This window comes from Aphelocoma coerulescens, chromosome 2 (genome assembly GCF_041296385.1).
Source record: "Aphelocoma coerulescens isolate FSJ_1873_10779 chromosome 2, UR_Acoe_1.0, whole genome shotgun sequence".
NCBI lineage: Eukaryota > Metazoa > Chordata > Aves > Passeriformes > Corvidae > Aphelocoma > Aphelocoma coerulescens.
In genome coordinates this window covers 35763631-35780069 of record NC_091015.1, presented here as the reverse complement: position 1 = coordinate 35780069, position 16439 = coordinate 35763631, and the positions used below count along the sequence as shown (strand labels likewise).

The following is a 16439-nucleotide window of genomic DNA, read 5'->3' as shown; positions in this document are numbered from 1 at the left end:
GCATCCCCCGAGGACGCGCCCTGGCGTGATCCGCCAGCGACCAGACGCAGGGGGGGGACGCGCAGCCGGGACCGTGGGACGCCCAAGGGACAGCGATGCGCCCGCTCGCCCGGGGGCGGGGGCGCTCCGCGGGCACAGCGGCACCCCCGCGGAGCAGGACCGGCAGAACCGCTGCGGATCACTTACTAAAGCCTGCGCGGGTGGGCGGCGGGCGGGCAGGGGCCCTCGGGTGCAGCGCCGCCGAGCCCCGGGCCCCTTCCCCAGACAATGGGCACGGCGGCGACCCGGATACAGACCCGCGCCCGCCCCTCCGCCCGCCCCGCCGCGCAGGCGCCGGCCGCGCGCGTGCGCACGGCGAAAGGAAGCCGGGGAGCGGCGCTGCCCGCGGCCCTGCCGGGCCTGGCCGGGAGGCTCCTGCCGGGAGCGGCGCTGGTCGCAAACTCTCAGCGCAGAGCCGCTCATTCTCAGGGGACTGCTGGTAAGAAACAGCTTAAAAAAAACACCCCGGCGCTTTTCCATTTCCCCGTGTGGAAGCGAGAAAGCGTTACAAAGCTGTTCTCATTTAACCCCTGCTCGAAGAGATTAATTTCTCGTGGACTCTGTTGCATTGTCAAGCTTATTCCTGCAGATCTGAGGAACCGTAACCCATAGCATTGGGGAAAAAAAAAAAAAAAAAAAAAAACAAAAAAAAAAAAAAAAAAAAAAAACCAAGAAAATTGGGAAGAGATGTTCAAGGCCAGGTGGGATGGGGCACTGAGCAACCTGGTCTTCATTGAAGGTGTCCCAGCCCACGGCCAGGGGTTGGAACTAGGTGGCCTTCAACGTGCCCTTCAACCCCGAACCATTCTGTGATTCTATGATAGTACAAATCCCAGGGGTTATTGTTGACCACATCACACGAGTCTGGGAGCTCAAAAGCACAAAACCCAATGGTGAGAGATGGACAGCGAAGGAGAGCAATGCTGGGCCATGGCCTTTGCAAGAGTCCCAGCTTTGCCTCGGTTGCCGGGGCTGTCCCTGGCCCCTGCGTGCGCACAGTTTTACCAGAGTCTCTTCTCATCTCGCCCCCACACCACCAAAATCGGCCACCTGCACAAAATCTTTAAAAGGGATGGCTTTAAGAGCTTGAGGATCAAGAATAATGCTCAACATGAAAGCTTCCAACAGGATTGTAAGGGCTTTAAAATTGGAAAATGTGTGTTTAATGATGGATAAATGTAGGGCCAAACTCTTTCTATGGTTGTACAGAAAATCACACTATGAAAAGCCAAAAAGGAGACAGAGGAATCCTACAACTTTATTTGAATAAAGGGAGAGTCCACTGGGACACACGCCCATGGAACCTTCTCTCTTGAGGTTCCTAAGTGCACAGCCTCCTTTTATCCCTCTTCCTGTTGCCCTCTTCCTTTTCCCATTGGCTGAGGTACTAGAAAAGTACAGCCTTCCCGAACCGCCTACCATATATTTCCCCCCTTGAACCTGTCATTTTATCCCAAAGTTCAGAAACTCAGACTTGTGCAGATTCACTTGCCTGTTTCAGGAGTCAAGCTGTCTGGGCTCTGTAACAAACCTGCTGCCCATGGAATTGTTTGTAAAGACATTAGCACTCATCTTCAGTATCATGGTGAAGTGTGGAGGAGAAATAAAGTTTGGCAAGTATACGTTCTGTGGCCAGAGCCTGTGCTACATTTAGCATAGTGCTGCATGTAGCACCCACACAAACCTTCCCAGAGCCAAAACTCCTCCTGGCATTGCAAAGATAGGTAGGTAGTTATTGGCATGTAAGTTTATAAATAGAGCACAGAGATGGCTGGTTGGTATATAATTACACAGCTGAAACACTTTCAACAATAATTTTGAGTATTTTGAAAGGACAGAAAATTCCAAAGGTAAGTGTGAATTCTGTTTTAATTCTGTGCTTGAATTTCTTAGGGTTTTTGTAGCATGTTATCACATCCATAGTTGATGTGTTCATGCTGACTGCTCCTGTTTCCTCCATCAATTCTTTGGCTACATAGGTGGTGTGACTGCAAAGTGAATTCTTTTCCTGAATCTGTTTTTGCCAGCCCTACCCCGATATGCTATCAGCTCATGTACTCTAGTATTTTCTTCCAAATTCTGATCAGCTTCCCTGTTCAATGAGGAATTGTGTATGTCAGCTTTTCACTTTTTCCTTTTGACTGGCAATCCCCATCCTACTTTCCATTCACACACTATTTCAGTCTTAAAAGACAAGTGGCAGGGCTCAGATCCCTTCGTTGAGACTGCAGATCCACGATAACATGCAGGAACAGGTTCTGCCAAACCTCCTCCCTGCCAATGGGCAAGTCCCTGATCTTGTCCCATACACAGTGATTGTCAGGACAGCCCAAATCATATGTAACAGGAAGGAATAGTAAAAAGAACTGCCCCCAAGTTTGGCCCAAATCGAAGGTCAGACTGAGTGGCGCAGACAGCTTCGAAGAATGAAAGCTTTCAGCACAGACAAGGGGAGAGGAGCACCCTGTAGAACAATGGAGGAATTTATGAATCCTTTAAATAAGAATGCCAAAGCAGATGTATGGACTGTCTGACTTGCAGTTCAGCCCTCTGGGACAGGCTGCAATGCTAGGATTATTCCAGTCTCTACCTACATAGTTCTGGAAGGAATAGGTGATCAAACCAAAGTTAATTAATGGCTGCCTGCCCCTGCTCCTCATTAGCACTTCACGTTCCTCAACTGCTCCTTCCTCCTTTTCTCTTTTGTAGTCTGTCCCATGACTCAAGCCCTCTTAGCCCTTCTGTCTTACTCCTTCTTGTCCCAAATCTTTTTTTTTCCCTCTCCTTTTTTCCCCTCTCCAAAGGAATATTCACACTTTCATTTCTGAAAATAACACACACATATTCTGTTATCTTCTGTACTCAGTTTGCATACTTTGCCCTCATTCCTCAACAGGAAAAAAACCCACATCAATAAAATGAAAAGAACTGTGAAGTGCCTGAAATTTATTCACTGTTTCTCTAACCTTCTAGGCACTGCAAAGATGGGGCTTACAAACAAATCCTGCAAATGTAGTAAATAGAAGTAAATAAAACATAACAACACAGAAATTAAGTAGAACTACCAGTTTATCTTTTGATCATCATTCTTTGGAAGTTTCTGGCTACTAAAACATCTGTTAAAAGGTATTTCCCCCTTAGTAGTTGTTAACCTCTTCCAGTAGAGTCAGATTATTTCAAGTAAGGGGAAAAGAAGGGAGAATTCATGCTCCAAATGAAAGAAACCTTCAGAATGTCTGATCCCCTTATTTCTGCAAGGCCTTTGCCAGTCTCAGCGGAAAACCAAGAATGTTGAAATGTTCAGTTGCCTTTTTGGTAGAAGAAAGGTGGTATTACTGGCACACTGCTGGGAGCTGGGCACTGTACTGTATTTGCTATATCCATTAAATAGATTCTAAGTGTTGTCAGTTTAGCACCTTTAAGTACTACCCTCATGCACATACAAAAAATCATCCTAAAAGGTCATTTTTGGAGAAAAATTGTGAAGAGCTGAAATAGTACATCTAGTACGAAAATGTCATGGCAGCTCCATCACTAACATAATACCTAAAAAACTGCCTAGAAATATTTCAGTATTTCAGGTCATGTCAAGCACATCAGGTCTTTGAATTATCTCGGCATTCCCTTCTCAGTTCTCGGTTCCATTTTCGGTTCTCCTCAGGCTAAGCCTTCAGTGCACAGCCTAATTGCAAGATTAGGTGTGTGAATCTCCATTTCAGTGCTGCTGGAGAAGCAGAGAAAACAATATCTTCTGCCTTTACTTTTGCCCTAAGAAAAAAAAAATCTTTGTTGTAGCTCTGTAAAGACCATTTTAGAAGGACTTAAACAATAGCAAGGCAGCAGAGAATATAGTCGCACTCAAATAAATTACCTTAAAAACATCATTCTTAGTTTAATGAAACTGGTGAGTTTTCAAAGGAAGAAGTGCAATATTTCCTCAAGTAGGGAATAAACTCAAGAGTATGTTTCTAACTTATCTGCCAACTGTAAATGGAGAATAATAGAATTAAATCTCGTATCTACTTTTTTTTTCCTGTCAGTGAGCAGACAGTTAAAGCCATGACCTACCTGTCTGAATCCAAATGGCAGACTCTTTTTTTGTCTATCCAAACATCACCATCCTTCGTGTGGAGACTGACCTCTTCAAATAACTTTCCGAAGAGAAATCCTCCAGCTTTTACTCTTTAATTGTGCCATTACAGCAAACTCTTCTCAGTGATCTCTCTTGTCTAGTATTATATGGTAAGATATAAAGAGAAAAAGACTGAATCAGATGTCCCTGCTTTTTTAAATACAAAGGGGAGAAAATTCAGTATGAACGGTCTCTGAACAATAAGACTTTGAAATAAAGTGCAGACTGCTACAAGGTCTACTGCAGTCAAATGCTGCCAGGGAAAGTTCCCATCAGACATTGAGAGATTTCTTGCATTCGTAAGGTCATGCTCAACCTCAGTCAATTAATTATGGGGGGTTTTTGATTACATGGTACACATATTGTAAAAGAGTCCAGGAAAAGTGAAAAACAACAGTAAAAAACAACCATATGTATCTTCAGTAGAAGAGCTTTCTGAACTATATACATATATTGGCATATATATTCCCACCATTACCAAGGCTATATATGCCTACCTACTTAGCCCCTATGAGACCACCCCCTGTCACTCATAACCATAAAAAGGACATCATCCTCAACTCAAACCTCACTGCAGATTCTGCCACTGAAGTTACGTCCGAAATATTCAATGTAAAGCATAGCTCACCTGCAGCTTTCCTGTCCCCCCATCCAGCTAAAATTCTTGTCTAGGCTCATGTCCCTTCTCATTTCCATCAATCTTCTCTTTCTCTGGTTTTCAAAAATGCAGCTCTGATGTTGCCATATCTATTGTAATGATACTCCTCAGCTTGTACCATGTTCCTTTTCCATTTTGATCTTTCCAGTGAATTTGCGTCTGCTGCATCAGTCATAAACTTCTTGAGTTTGATTTCAGTACATTTCACAGATTACTCTTTCATTCATCTGCCATTTCTTTGTAGCAGATGAAATTCGCCATACAAATTTGTTTAACACAATGTATTGGCCTCTAGTTTGCTGTTGAATTTTCAGACAAATTTGAGGGCTTTTTTCCAGGCATCCTTCATACTTAAAATGTATTTCATGTAAATACCTGCAAACTGGGTTCATTTTTCCTCGCAAATACCCTTCTACCACCATGCTCCCTAAAAGTTTTGTACAATCAAATGAATATTTTGTCTTGTGTTGTCTCATAGTTTATTTGTATAGCTGTTATACAAGTATAGCAGTATAGCAAGTATATGCTGCTATAGCTGTCTCTGGTTTTGGTTCTTGTTCTATGTATGCATTACCAAACCATTTGGGGCAGACTTAGTATTTCCATTTTTGTATTGTTTTTCTGTCTGTGATTTATATCACACATGGCAGAATTTTGAGTTGTGACTAAAGCTCCCAGACATTAAAGCTACAAGAGGAATATTAATAGTTTTATCATGTGACTTTCAGACAATGAACTCATCCAGTAAGCCATGTTCTTTTTGTTTTAAAAATACATCTAATTTGGGACACTGTACAAAGAAATTATAATACTAAATAGCAACAACAGCATATTATGAAAGTTTTAGCTTATAGAGGTGTTTTTCTTATTCAGATTAAGGTATATCTAGCCTAAGAGGACAGCCAAAGGAAAGGAGGAACAGAGCAAGTATATATGGTATTATATAGTCATTTCCCAACTTCCAGTTATTTTCAGTGTTGTGGGTTTCTTGATCCTGTTGTCATTTGTCCATTTAGTGGCATAATGGGTCTTTCTCCTAAGAATTTGTCCATTCTCCCTTGTAACCCATGTAGAGTTCTTTAATACCTCAATATTATTACATAGAATTCCACAGATCTACTACCTTATGTAGGAAAACATTATTTTGTTTGCTTTGAATCTGGCTTATGTTCTGCTATACCTCCCAAGTCATCTGTTTCCCAAGCTAAAGAATCCCAGCCGACACAGTCATCTCTGTGATCAGAGATGACTATCAGGGCTCTGATAGTGTGCCTGAGATAGACTTCAATTTCTCAAATGCCCCTTGTTTCACTTCAATGAACTTTTCCCATTTTTATAGACAGCCTTTCTATAGTGAGAGGACAGCACTGACGTACAGGCAAATAGTGCATTTATTCAATTGAATAATACTCCTTTCTCTTTTGTTCTCTATTTTTTGTTCTCTATTTCTTTCATGTGATTTTTAAGATTCTTTTTTTCTTGGGGCATGAAGTGCACATTGACTGCATGGAAATAACACTTCTATAAAACTACCATAATTCCAAGGTCTTGTTTCGAAGTCAAAGCAGTCAACTCAGAGTCCATTGGTTTATGTGCAAAGCTAGGATTTCTTGCCTTCAGAAGCATAGATTTCTTTACATTTATCTATACTGCATTTCACTTCCTTTGCCTTTATCTCTATTGAATTTCATCTGCTATTTTATTTACTGTCCAGTCAAGTAAGAATTTACACCATTAGTAGTTGAACCGTTTCATACCTGAACTCTTTTAGAATTTCTGGGAAAGTGCTGGTTTCTATGTATTTTATCAGACCATTTTATCTTTCTTTTTAATATTTTATCTGTAGCTGCTTCCACAATAACTTCAAATTCAGACAGATTGTGTCCACTGAGCCCTCTCCCCCCAGAGAACTGTACTTTAGCATGGGAGCATCTTCAATTATTTTTCATAGAAAATACTGATGGAGAAAATTCATCTCTCTGAATACATTTCATACAAATGATCTGCTGGGCCAATAGCTGCTGGCATGTTTTTTCTGTTTCAAATATATCTTATTACTAATTTTTATGCTTTTATCTTGTCAATTCTCAAATTCTTTTTCCATGCTGCCAAATTAATCATATTATGAAATTTAATAAATTAAATCATATTATACTTTTTATTTTCTTGTTTTAAATACAATTTGAAGGATTCCTTCCTGCTTGTGGTAGTCTCCCTAACTTTGCTGAAAAGTGATTTCAGATTCCTTTTGTATTTTCTCTTCCATTTCCATAGGTGATAAACACTAATGCTGCGATTCCAGTATAATGTTGTCCAGTAGCTTACATGCCCATCAGAATTTAATTCCTTGGACTATCCTTGGAGAGGGAAAAAAAGTAAAAAGTAAAGTTCAGGGGTTGAGATAAGAACAATTCACTGGAAACAACAATGCAATAAGAAAATGAACAGTAACAGCAACAATATTAGTAACAGAAGTGTACAAGAGAGAGGTGAGTGATTCACATGCAAAACATTCACCACAGAGCCCAACCTGACCATGCCATACTCCCCTAACACGGAAGTGAGACCCTTCCCCGGTCCCCAGAAAATGATGTGAGGTGGTATAGAATAACCTTCAGGTCCTAGCCATACCTCCTCCTGGCTACTGCAAAAACTAGCCCTGGCCTGGCCAAAATGCTGTCATAGAAACCTGAGTCTTTAGCTTCTTGTTTGCTTAAATATTCTTCCGTTTTGTCAGTAGTACTGGTACACCACAGCCAGTTAGACCTTCCCAGAATCTCTTAGGAGCCTTTGCAGACTCCCCAAGGGTGTCTTGGTTGCCAGCTGGTAGCACTGTGCAAACCTGAAAGTCTCATGGGACCCCAAGCCCAGCTATCCATAAGTGCCATGACATACTCTTCTGCCAATACGACCTTTCTCTTCCTCACTGATGGAGAAAGAAATTACATGCAGTACAAGTAAAGAATGTCACTCCATTATTTTTTAATAATCAAGACTTACTCCCTCTTAACAAGATATGAAAAATGTGAACATAAGCCAGGAATTCCCACTGATTTCAGTGGGCTCTGGCTCAGGCTTTTATTTTAATGACGCTGACTGATACTTTTTCCAGATGTAGTCTTTCATCCATCAAACCATTCTGTTGTTCTGAGGAAATCTGGGATGTAAAGAACATCTGCCACAATGAACATAAAAAGCACAGACCTGCTGTTACTAATGGGAAGTATTCTAAGAGCTTGGATTAAAAAAATAAAAAAGTTAATTAATTTTACAAGAATAATTACTTTGAATGTGAATGCCAATGGCCCTTCTCACATAAAGCTTTTCCAAAACAATTTTGTTTTGGTCTTGATGAGGACAAAAAATGCTTCAGTTGTTCTGACAAAAATCTTTGTGAATTGCTATAAAATAAATTCTACTGAAGGGGTTTCTATAGCTTCCTTTTAAGTTCTATTTATTTATTATCTGTAAACAAAGAAGCTGAGCTGGCCTGGTTTGGATTTGTGTGGTAAATTATAATGAAATAATAAAACCTCTGAGCAATCAAGAAAGGAAATAACTGCTTTTAATGTCCTCTGTTAAAATGTAATTGTGACATTTAGGAATCAATTTGCTGTTTTTTCTAATATTCATTGTATCACTGATTAGCACAATGTTTAGAAAAGACACAGAAGATGTCTTTTATTATAACAAATTTTATAGCATCTAATCTGTTTTTAATCTGGTTTTGCCAAATTGCGTAGTTTTTTTCTTGAAAAATTGTATTTTAAGAATTTGAGCTGATTTAAGATCCAGTTTATTGCAAAAGAAAAGACATTCAGTTATGCTAGAGCTCCCCTTCATCTAGACATATATGCAGTTTCCTTTGTCTTTTAAAAAGGAAAAGCAATCGCCAAGACATGTCTTTGTTAAGGTTCCCTGCTGGCGGCATATGGCAAAGTTACTGGCACCTTGCCTGGAAAATGTAGCAAGAACTGATGGATCTGATCTTATTCTGTAGCTGGGGAGAAAATAGATTACAGTGAAGGCCACTCTTTTACAGCCTGCGACCATCAGTTGCTTGGCAAGAAGCACAAGTTCCTGAAAACAGATCTGGGAAGGTGAAAGAGAAGGAGATTTTACCTTCCTAAGTGATGGCAGAGCCCCCAGAACAGTCCATGCTATAGCAGAACCTTCAGAAGTCTCAATGTAATTCTGTTTTATGTGCTACTGTGAAATAAAACTCTCGAGGTATAAATGTTTAAGAAACAATAGCATATAAATGCAGACAAATGTTTAAGAATTACTACTCGAATAATAATAATAATAGCAACAATTTTATTATAAATAATATAATAATTTAATATTTTTACAGGTTGGTCTCAAGTTTTTCTTGACAACTGGGATGAAGTCGTGCACCTGCAGAACTTCTGAAAAAAACCCCAGATTTTCTTCCATACTGTCATATTGGTTGAACCAGACATTAAGAATGATGACCCATCTGATGTAAAAAATACTTATTTTTCATTATTTGAAATTAGCTTGGCAGTACTCAGTTTTGAAGGGTTTAGTTGTATTGAATGGAGGGGGAATCTACTGTAATTTTGATGGTTTATAAAGCAGAGACTTGAACATCTTCAGTCCCAAACCTGGACAAGACTTCTAGCAATAAGATTCTATTCCATTCTTTCATGAAGATATTTGTATACTAAATATCATCCTATAGCAATGGTCATTTCTATGCTTGTACAGATTTCGTACCCATGACAATTATAGGGAATGGAATTGATTTCCAGATTGCTTTAATTATTTCTGACTTGAGAAATGCTGCAAAAATTAAAATAGAAAGGTTCTTTTCAATTACACTGGCATGATTAATTTTTTTTTTTTTCTTTAATGAGTCCAGCCAAAAAGACGTCATCTTAGTCCCACTGATGGCAGGGTACCTTTTCATATGAAGTCTGCCATCTTCCATTCTCAGTACTTACACCAAATTGTGCAATTATCAAACCACATACTGAGCCAGTTTCTGATCTGACAGAAACCTACCCTACCAAGAAGCCCTGTGGTTCTAAGACCAAGTGATCCAGTGCAAGCCAGGGGCAGGGACACAGGGTCAGGAACATGAGGGAGAGAGGGAAGCAGGCATGAGTGCCCAGCTCAACAGCAGCCCATATCAGATCAGGTGTAACACACAGCTGCTGGCAGCTCTATGGTCAGATCAGCCGGGCCTGGAGTGAGACAGCGTGACCCCACCTCCCCTCTCCCATTCACTTCTCCTGCAGGTTTTCTGCAATTACATCCTTTACCCTTGCAATTAGCACTGACCTGGAACTGGTCCATATAAAATCTTTTTTTTCATCTCTTTTGCACAGCCTTATGTGAACTGGTGCTGAATCATGAGTACCCAAGGTCGAAGGATGGATAAAACTGTATCTCCAAGTACCACTTTAAGCTTACTGTGAATTAAAATGGCTGTGCTACTTTGGCCTAAGCTATTCATTACATCCTTTACTGTTCCATGTAATAAAAGCATACCTGTGTTCTCACTGTTATTTATTTGTATTCTGTGACTCAAGGTGCCTCTAAAGAAATTTGTGGAATCCACAGTGCACAGTCTTTTCTGTTGCTCCTCAAAAGACTCTTCTCTCTGTTCCAGATTCTGCAGTTGTGAAACTGTATACCAGCAAATCAATCTAAAAAAAATACAACCTTGAAAATCATGCTACCTCCCCTTCCAAATCAAGTAAGAGAGCAGAGAGGTAGAGACAGGAAGCAAAAATTCCCACTGTACTGATTTGTTTCTCTTAAAATGCAATGTGGATTGCTTCTTTTAAAACTCATTGCACTGGAATGTTCTGATTTTAAAATCACAAGTTATTTCAATTTGGCCAACTTGTAATGAAAGCTTGTTTTGCACAAATATACTGACTTCAAGTTTGATTAGACAGATCATTCTTGTAAAGATGTATTTGTTTTAGTTTACAAAAAGCTAGTTCATCTCCAGACTGGCCTCTTGCAGGACTTTTAAATTCTTTATTTTTTAAAATTCGTAATGCTTCTGCTGTGAAGAGGTTGTATGTATGCTGTGCAAATATATCCCCAATATTTTTGACAAGGATGTTACTTATCAGAGCTCTAGCATTTTAAATTATGCTTGCAGAAGATACCAGTTTTAAAATGTATTCATTTCATCTGCATCTGTTTTGCATTCCACAGAGAAAAGACAAGAGTATTGGGTGCTTGAACACTTTAGGAGTACTACATGGGTTTGTTAAGACAGCTCTTTCACACAAGTGCTACTGTTCTGCTTATGTCTCCATAAATAGGGATGGCAGCCTGAAAGAAGTGTTTCTTAGGGGCAAGTCCCAAAGTGGAAAAACAGATGGGCAAAGACAGCATCAATGGAGTAACAAAGTATACAAGCGTGTAAGTTAGTTAGACAAATAGGTTAGTGAAAGACGGGAGTCAACTGTTTTGGACCAAGTATGTTCTGAAACCAGCAAGTAAACAAAATATTCTGTTGTCTTTAATCTGATTTCTTGTGTAATGTAAGGAGAAAACAGCCTTTTACAGAAAACAAAGAAAGTATGCTATGAAACTCATTTTTAATTAAATGTGCTCTTATGCCAGTTCTCAAAGAAAAATTTTGATGTCTTAGTACATATAAGAAGAAATATCAAGACATGCTGTAGTTTTCCCCTTCGCATAATTTTTATTTCAGTCAGGAGTCTGCTGTTCAAATAAAATAAATTCCTCCTCAGAAGTCTGACTACCGTTATGTATTTCATGCAATCACACAATGTGAATCTTACAGATATGCTGTATATATTATTCAAAGGAGAAGGATGAGCTCAGTCCCACATCAAAGCACGTTATTATCCTTTTCCCATAAATATAATAATACAATTCCCTACATTGAAATGAAGCTGTATTTAAAGAAAGAATAGCATGGGAATACTACTTCTCGATAAGTGGTACATCACAAAATTTTTAACCGAGTAGAAATTTCAAAAAAGAGTTAGTAAAACTCAAGAGTAACCGAAACAATTACTTTCATGCACTTTTTGATAAAGCTTTTGTGATTTATTAAAGAGAGCTATCAGGATACTTTGTATTCTTAAGAACAGAACATTAAGTTTTGTACTAATCTAGACAAAAGCATAGACAAAAAATGTCATCCTTTAAAATGTGTGGATGAAGCACTTTAATCTGCATCCAGGCTGAAACATGGTCTAGCTCCCTTCTCCCAAATAGAGAGAGTACAGCATATTTATTTATTATTTACCCAGAAAGGAAACAAGCTGTATTTCATGTTCCACTATGCTGGAAATTATCTGCATAAAGTACTAATGATTCAAACAAATGTAATAATTTGAGATATTGGAAAAGGACAGTGGCTTAGAGGTTCTTTACAAGAACCTGTCACTGCCCTCCCATGTCAGTTTTGTTTATGTCTGAATTATACTTCATCTGGCAAAGCTATGGAAAGGTTTAAACCATTGCTAATGTATCAATTTCATATCCCCAGTTATGTGCCACTGTCTGTTAAATCAGGCTGCTTACAAAACTCATCAGCCCTTGCAGTGTGCGATGTCATGGCCCTCGTAGGAGGAACCCCAAAACTAATGGTTTTGCACAGCATGAACCATGTGAAATAGCAAGAAACAGATATTATTAGATGTTCTGCACAAGCACTCCAGGTCTCACCAGGTTCATATCAGGATACTGCAGATATCTTGGTTTTGCTCTGAAGCATTAGATTTATCCAGAAACGCCTTCTCAAATGCAACCGAAGTCTATCCCTGTGCATCAGCTTTTATCTCCAGTGATTTTGGCAAAGGCCAAATATGACATCCTGAAAGAGTGATTTATTCTAGCTATATCTTAGATTGCCTCTGGGAACCACCCATATCTTTCTACAGACTTCAGAAGCAAGACTTGCATAAACTAAACTCCTAACTTTTGCATTTCTAAACTTCTGTGGAATGTATTGCCCCCAGTACACCGTCATTCACTGAAACACATGCAAAACACACTCCACACCTATCCTTTTCAGGTGGCTCTGTGTTACCCAGCAGTGCCAGGATCTGCAACATTATCCAAAGACTCCTAAAGTAATAATAATTCTGTCACCTGGTATTAGCAGCTGGAATGATGTATCTCTTCTTTCTGCAATGCATAAAACAGACTGGATTTCTCAACTACCTTAAAAACATTCTTTTGCAATTTCTATTCAGTAGTCCTTTCTTCTTCACAAATACTAACCTTCCTCTAAAAACTACAGCAGAATAGAAAGGCAAATAATGTTTTCTCTGGAAAGTACATGAATAACATTCTTACTTCTAAAATAGCTCTATCTGTCCTGTTCATAAATCGCAAGAATCCCTTGTTACCTTTTCCATAAAGAAAACAAAAGCATACGGCTCTTGTTAGGGGAAGACAAATGAGGTTTTTTCTCCAGCCTAGGTTTGTGGAAAATAGCTTGATCAGAATTATGTCTCATCCTGTCCTCTAAAGGCTCTATCACTGTCTTAAATGAGAACAAGTTTTGGCTTACTGAAACTGTTAGATTTGGAAGCCTTATTCTTTCTGCAAATTGTGGTTCTATTAAAATACTGGCATTCTTCATGGAATTAAAAAATACAGAAAAATAAATTAGAATACAAAATCTATTTATACTATTCTGAGTAATCCTTTGTTGGCACAGCTTTTGCAGATAATGCCACAGCAATAAGACTATACTTTATAAACATGCACAGTTTTCATGTTGCTTTGTTATTACTATATTGTTCTCTTTAATATTTGGAATGCATAGTGAACGTGAGATCTCGTGTATCATTCTTTACAGCTGCTGCACAGTCAATTATACTATTTGTGTGTGTGTGTGTGTGTGTGTTTGTGTTTGTGTGTATTTCTACATTTCAGAAGCTGCCTATGAGCAGTTTGCTCTGTTCCCAGACTGTCTGCTTGAGTCACTCCTGTGGCAGCTGTGGCAGTTTCTCCTAAGCAGCAATATGTCCTGGAAAGGGCTGTCAATACCAAACTATTATTTTCTGATAAAGGAGAACAGCTTTAATCAGATAGCAAAGTTTTATAAATAATTAGCCAATAGCTGATGAAATATGATAATTTTTACTAGTGTGACTTTAACTGTCATGCCAGACCTGGAAATCCATGACTTGTCTCAGTTGGTATAATTCCCAGCATAAAAAAAAAAAAAATCAGCTGAGATGTGAGTACATTTTGCTAAAACCATGTGCAAACAAAAGATTAACCAAAGGCTAGCTTAAATTTGAACATCAGAGCAAAAGACTCATAAGAACTATCTATTTCTTCCCCAGCATATGTAAAAGAAATGACACAGAATGCTCCTGGAAGTATTATTCAAGCACGTTTCTCCTTACTCCATAGCAGAAACTAAAAAGCATACTTTACCTTCTATATTAAGATGAAAGATCAAAAGCCTTGAGACAATTACCAGCATAGAAACAGAAGCACCTTTAATTTGTCTCCAGTAAGTTGTTGCTGAATAGTTGAAGCAGCATCTAGTTAAAAACAGTTTCAGGTACCAGTCCTGCTTACATTTTTAGTGAAGATTTTCAATTTCTATTGATCCATTAAACTTATCTTTTATTTATGGAGTTCAGATAGTTTTTTAAATCAAACACAAGAGTAGCTTACAGGGATGCTATGGATGCAATTCCATGAAAGAGTTTATCTGTTAAAGGGCACTGGATCAGCATTGTTCTTAGGGGGAATCATTCCAGTAACTTCTTGTGGTCTTCTGGCCAGATTCAAGCCATCCAGTTGGGTGAAAGCTGTATTTCTGCATCCTACGTTTTGGCAGATTATATAACTTAAAACAAACTATATTTTAAATATAAAGACCAGCGGTTTTCATTTGCTCTTTTGAACCTAGAAAGGAAGCATGGACAAGGACCACAATTAATTTCATTTTAAGTACTTGATTCTCAGCTGTTATGTTTTTGTCCTGTCATTCTTCTTACTTTCTTTTCCTAATAGTCATGGAATGATACTGAATTTAACCCCACCACCCCCCCATATACTTTATAATTATTAGTATTTGAACCTGAATATTTTCATCCATTTGGAATGTCTTAATATTTTGTTTCTGGTTCTCTCCCATAACTACTGAAGCCTTTCAAATGAAAACATTTATTTTCTGTCGATAAGAGAAACTCTTGCTGGTGATCTGTGACCTGAGGTTCTGCCCACTGTCTCAGTCCATGCTGCTCCAAAATCTCTAGAGAAAACGTACTGAACTAGATTTATATCTGTTTACTGGAAGATACAAACCCTCAATTTTCCATTATGAACAACTCACACAGCCACCTGGGTCACTGTGAAATATACACCTCAATAGGTTTCCTATGCATGGAACAGGTTCTTTTTATATTCCGTATGGACAAACAAAGAACTTCCCTCTAGATCTTTTATGCAGATTCAATAATAACAACTTATGAAAGCTGAGGAACTGGGATTTTATAAAAATCATATTCAAGGACAAAATTTTAAATACTTGCGAATACATTAACATTTTGTCAGAAGATGCTTCAGTTCAGAAAAGAAAAATTAACGCTTCATTTTATTACTGCTAATTTAACTTTTGCTAAATAGCACATATTCATGCAGTCACTCTTGTATAGAGTGTATTTATTTTCTTTTTAAAATAAAAGCCTTTATTTTACAGTAAGGATTTATCTGCTTTAAAGCAATTATAATTACTTTAATGCTACAGCAGTGTGTATAACTGTACACTTAATAAAGGCATAATATTACAGAAAATCTGCACATTTGGGCTCATAACTTGAAGTTTACAAATAGCACTGTAAAAACCCAGGACACAATTTGTATTTGCAATATAAATGAATAATTATAAGTTACATACTTAAGTGCAAGTGAACTAAAAAACTTTTCTGTCCTAATAGAGTATTTTTCTTTGACTTGCTGAGCAGATTATAAATGCTATAAAACAATTCTTCCCTTAGTGATAGAACATACAGCCACTTTTGCCAAGGTTTTTTTTCATTTCCAGATCTCTAGGAGGCCTATTTAACAAAAATTTTGCTTTTATGACTGATAGCAAGTTATGCTTCTTAACATGTCCCTGAATTGTATAAAATTATTGTGTACATTTAATGGATATATTGAGACAGGAACATTTATCAACGTGTATTTTTGAGAGACACAAATGAGAGAAGTAGAATATTTCCATACTATACATTTCAGTACCATTAATTTTTAACTTCTTCTTGGTTATAGCCCTTGTGCTGTTAGTTTTCAAATTTCCAGTCATTTACTTCCTTTCACCATATTTTCTTAAATGCTAGACATATTTTTGTTGCAGTTTAAAAAAAAAGTCTGGTTTCTAACCTTAATTTTTTTCTTTCTACTGTTTTTTTCCTCTATAAGCATAGCATTTGACTTAACTAACTCTAACTGATCATGAAATTCTTAAGGCTTTTTGTTTTGCAGAGCAACTGCGATGTTTACACTTAATGGAAGATTTTATCACAAGCTGCTATATTGAAATGTTACTGTCCCTATCCATCCACCTCAGATCCCCATGTTTCCTTACTGCCATTATACCAGGGATGCAGGAATAGA

The 16439-nt window shown here is 38.3% G+C and overlaps 1 protein-coding gene and 1 long non-coding RNA gene across 3 annotated transcripts in view; one reads left to right on the top strand and one right to left on the bottom strand.

Moving 5' to 3' along the window:
• LOC138106435 (PHD finger protein 14-like) overlaps positions 1–474 on the bottom strand; it is a 163578-nt gene extending 163104 nt beyond the window's left edge. The window contains 2 exon segments of the mRNA XM_069007025.1: positions 187–249; positions 252–474. Of these exon segments, the coding sequence (XP_068863126.1) occupies positions 187–249; positions 252–462 (274 nt within the window). The 5' untranslated portion in view covers positions 463–474.
• On the top strand, positions 391–10363 carry LOC138106436 (uncharacterized). 2 transcript variants are annotated; one of them, XR_011148986.1, is made up of 3 exons: positions 391–478; positions 7104–7318; positions 9184–10363. It is a non-coding gene; the product is annotated as an uncharacterized lncRNA (long non-coding RNA). The 2 variants fall into 2 exon arrangements; XR_011148985.1 differs by lacking the exon at positions 7104–7318 and having other exon boundaries at positions 393–478.
• Positions 10364–16439: the final 6076 nt, after the last annotated feature.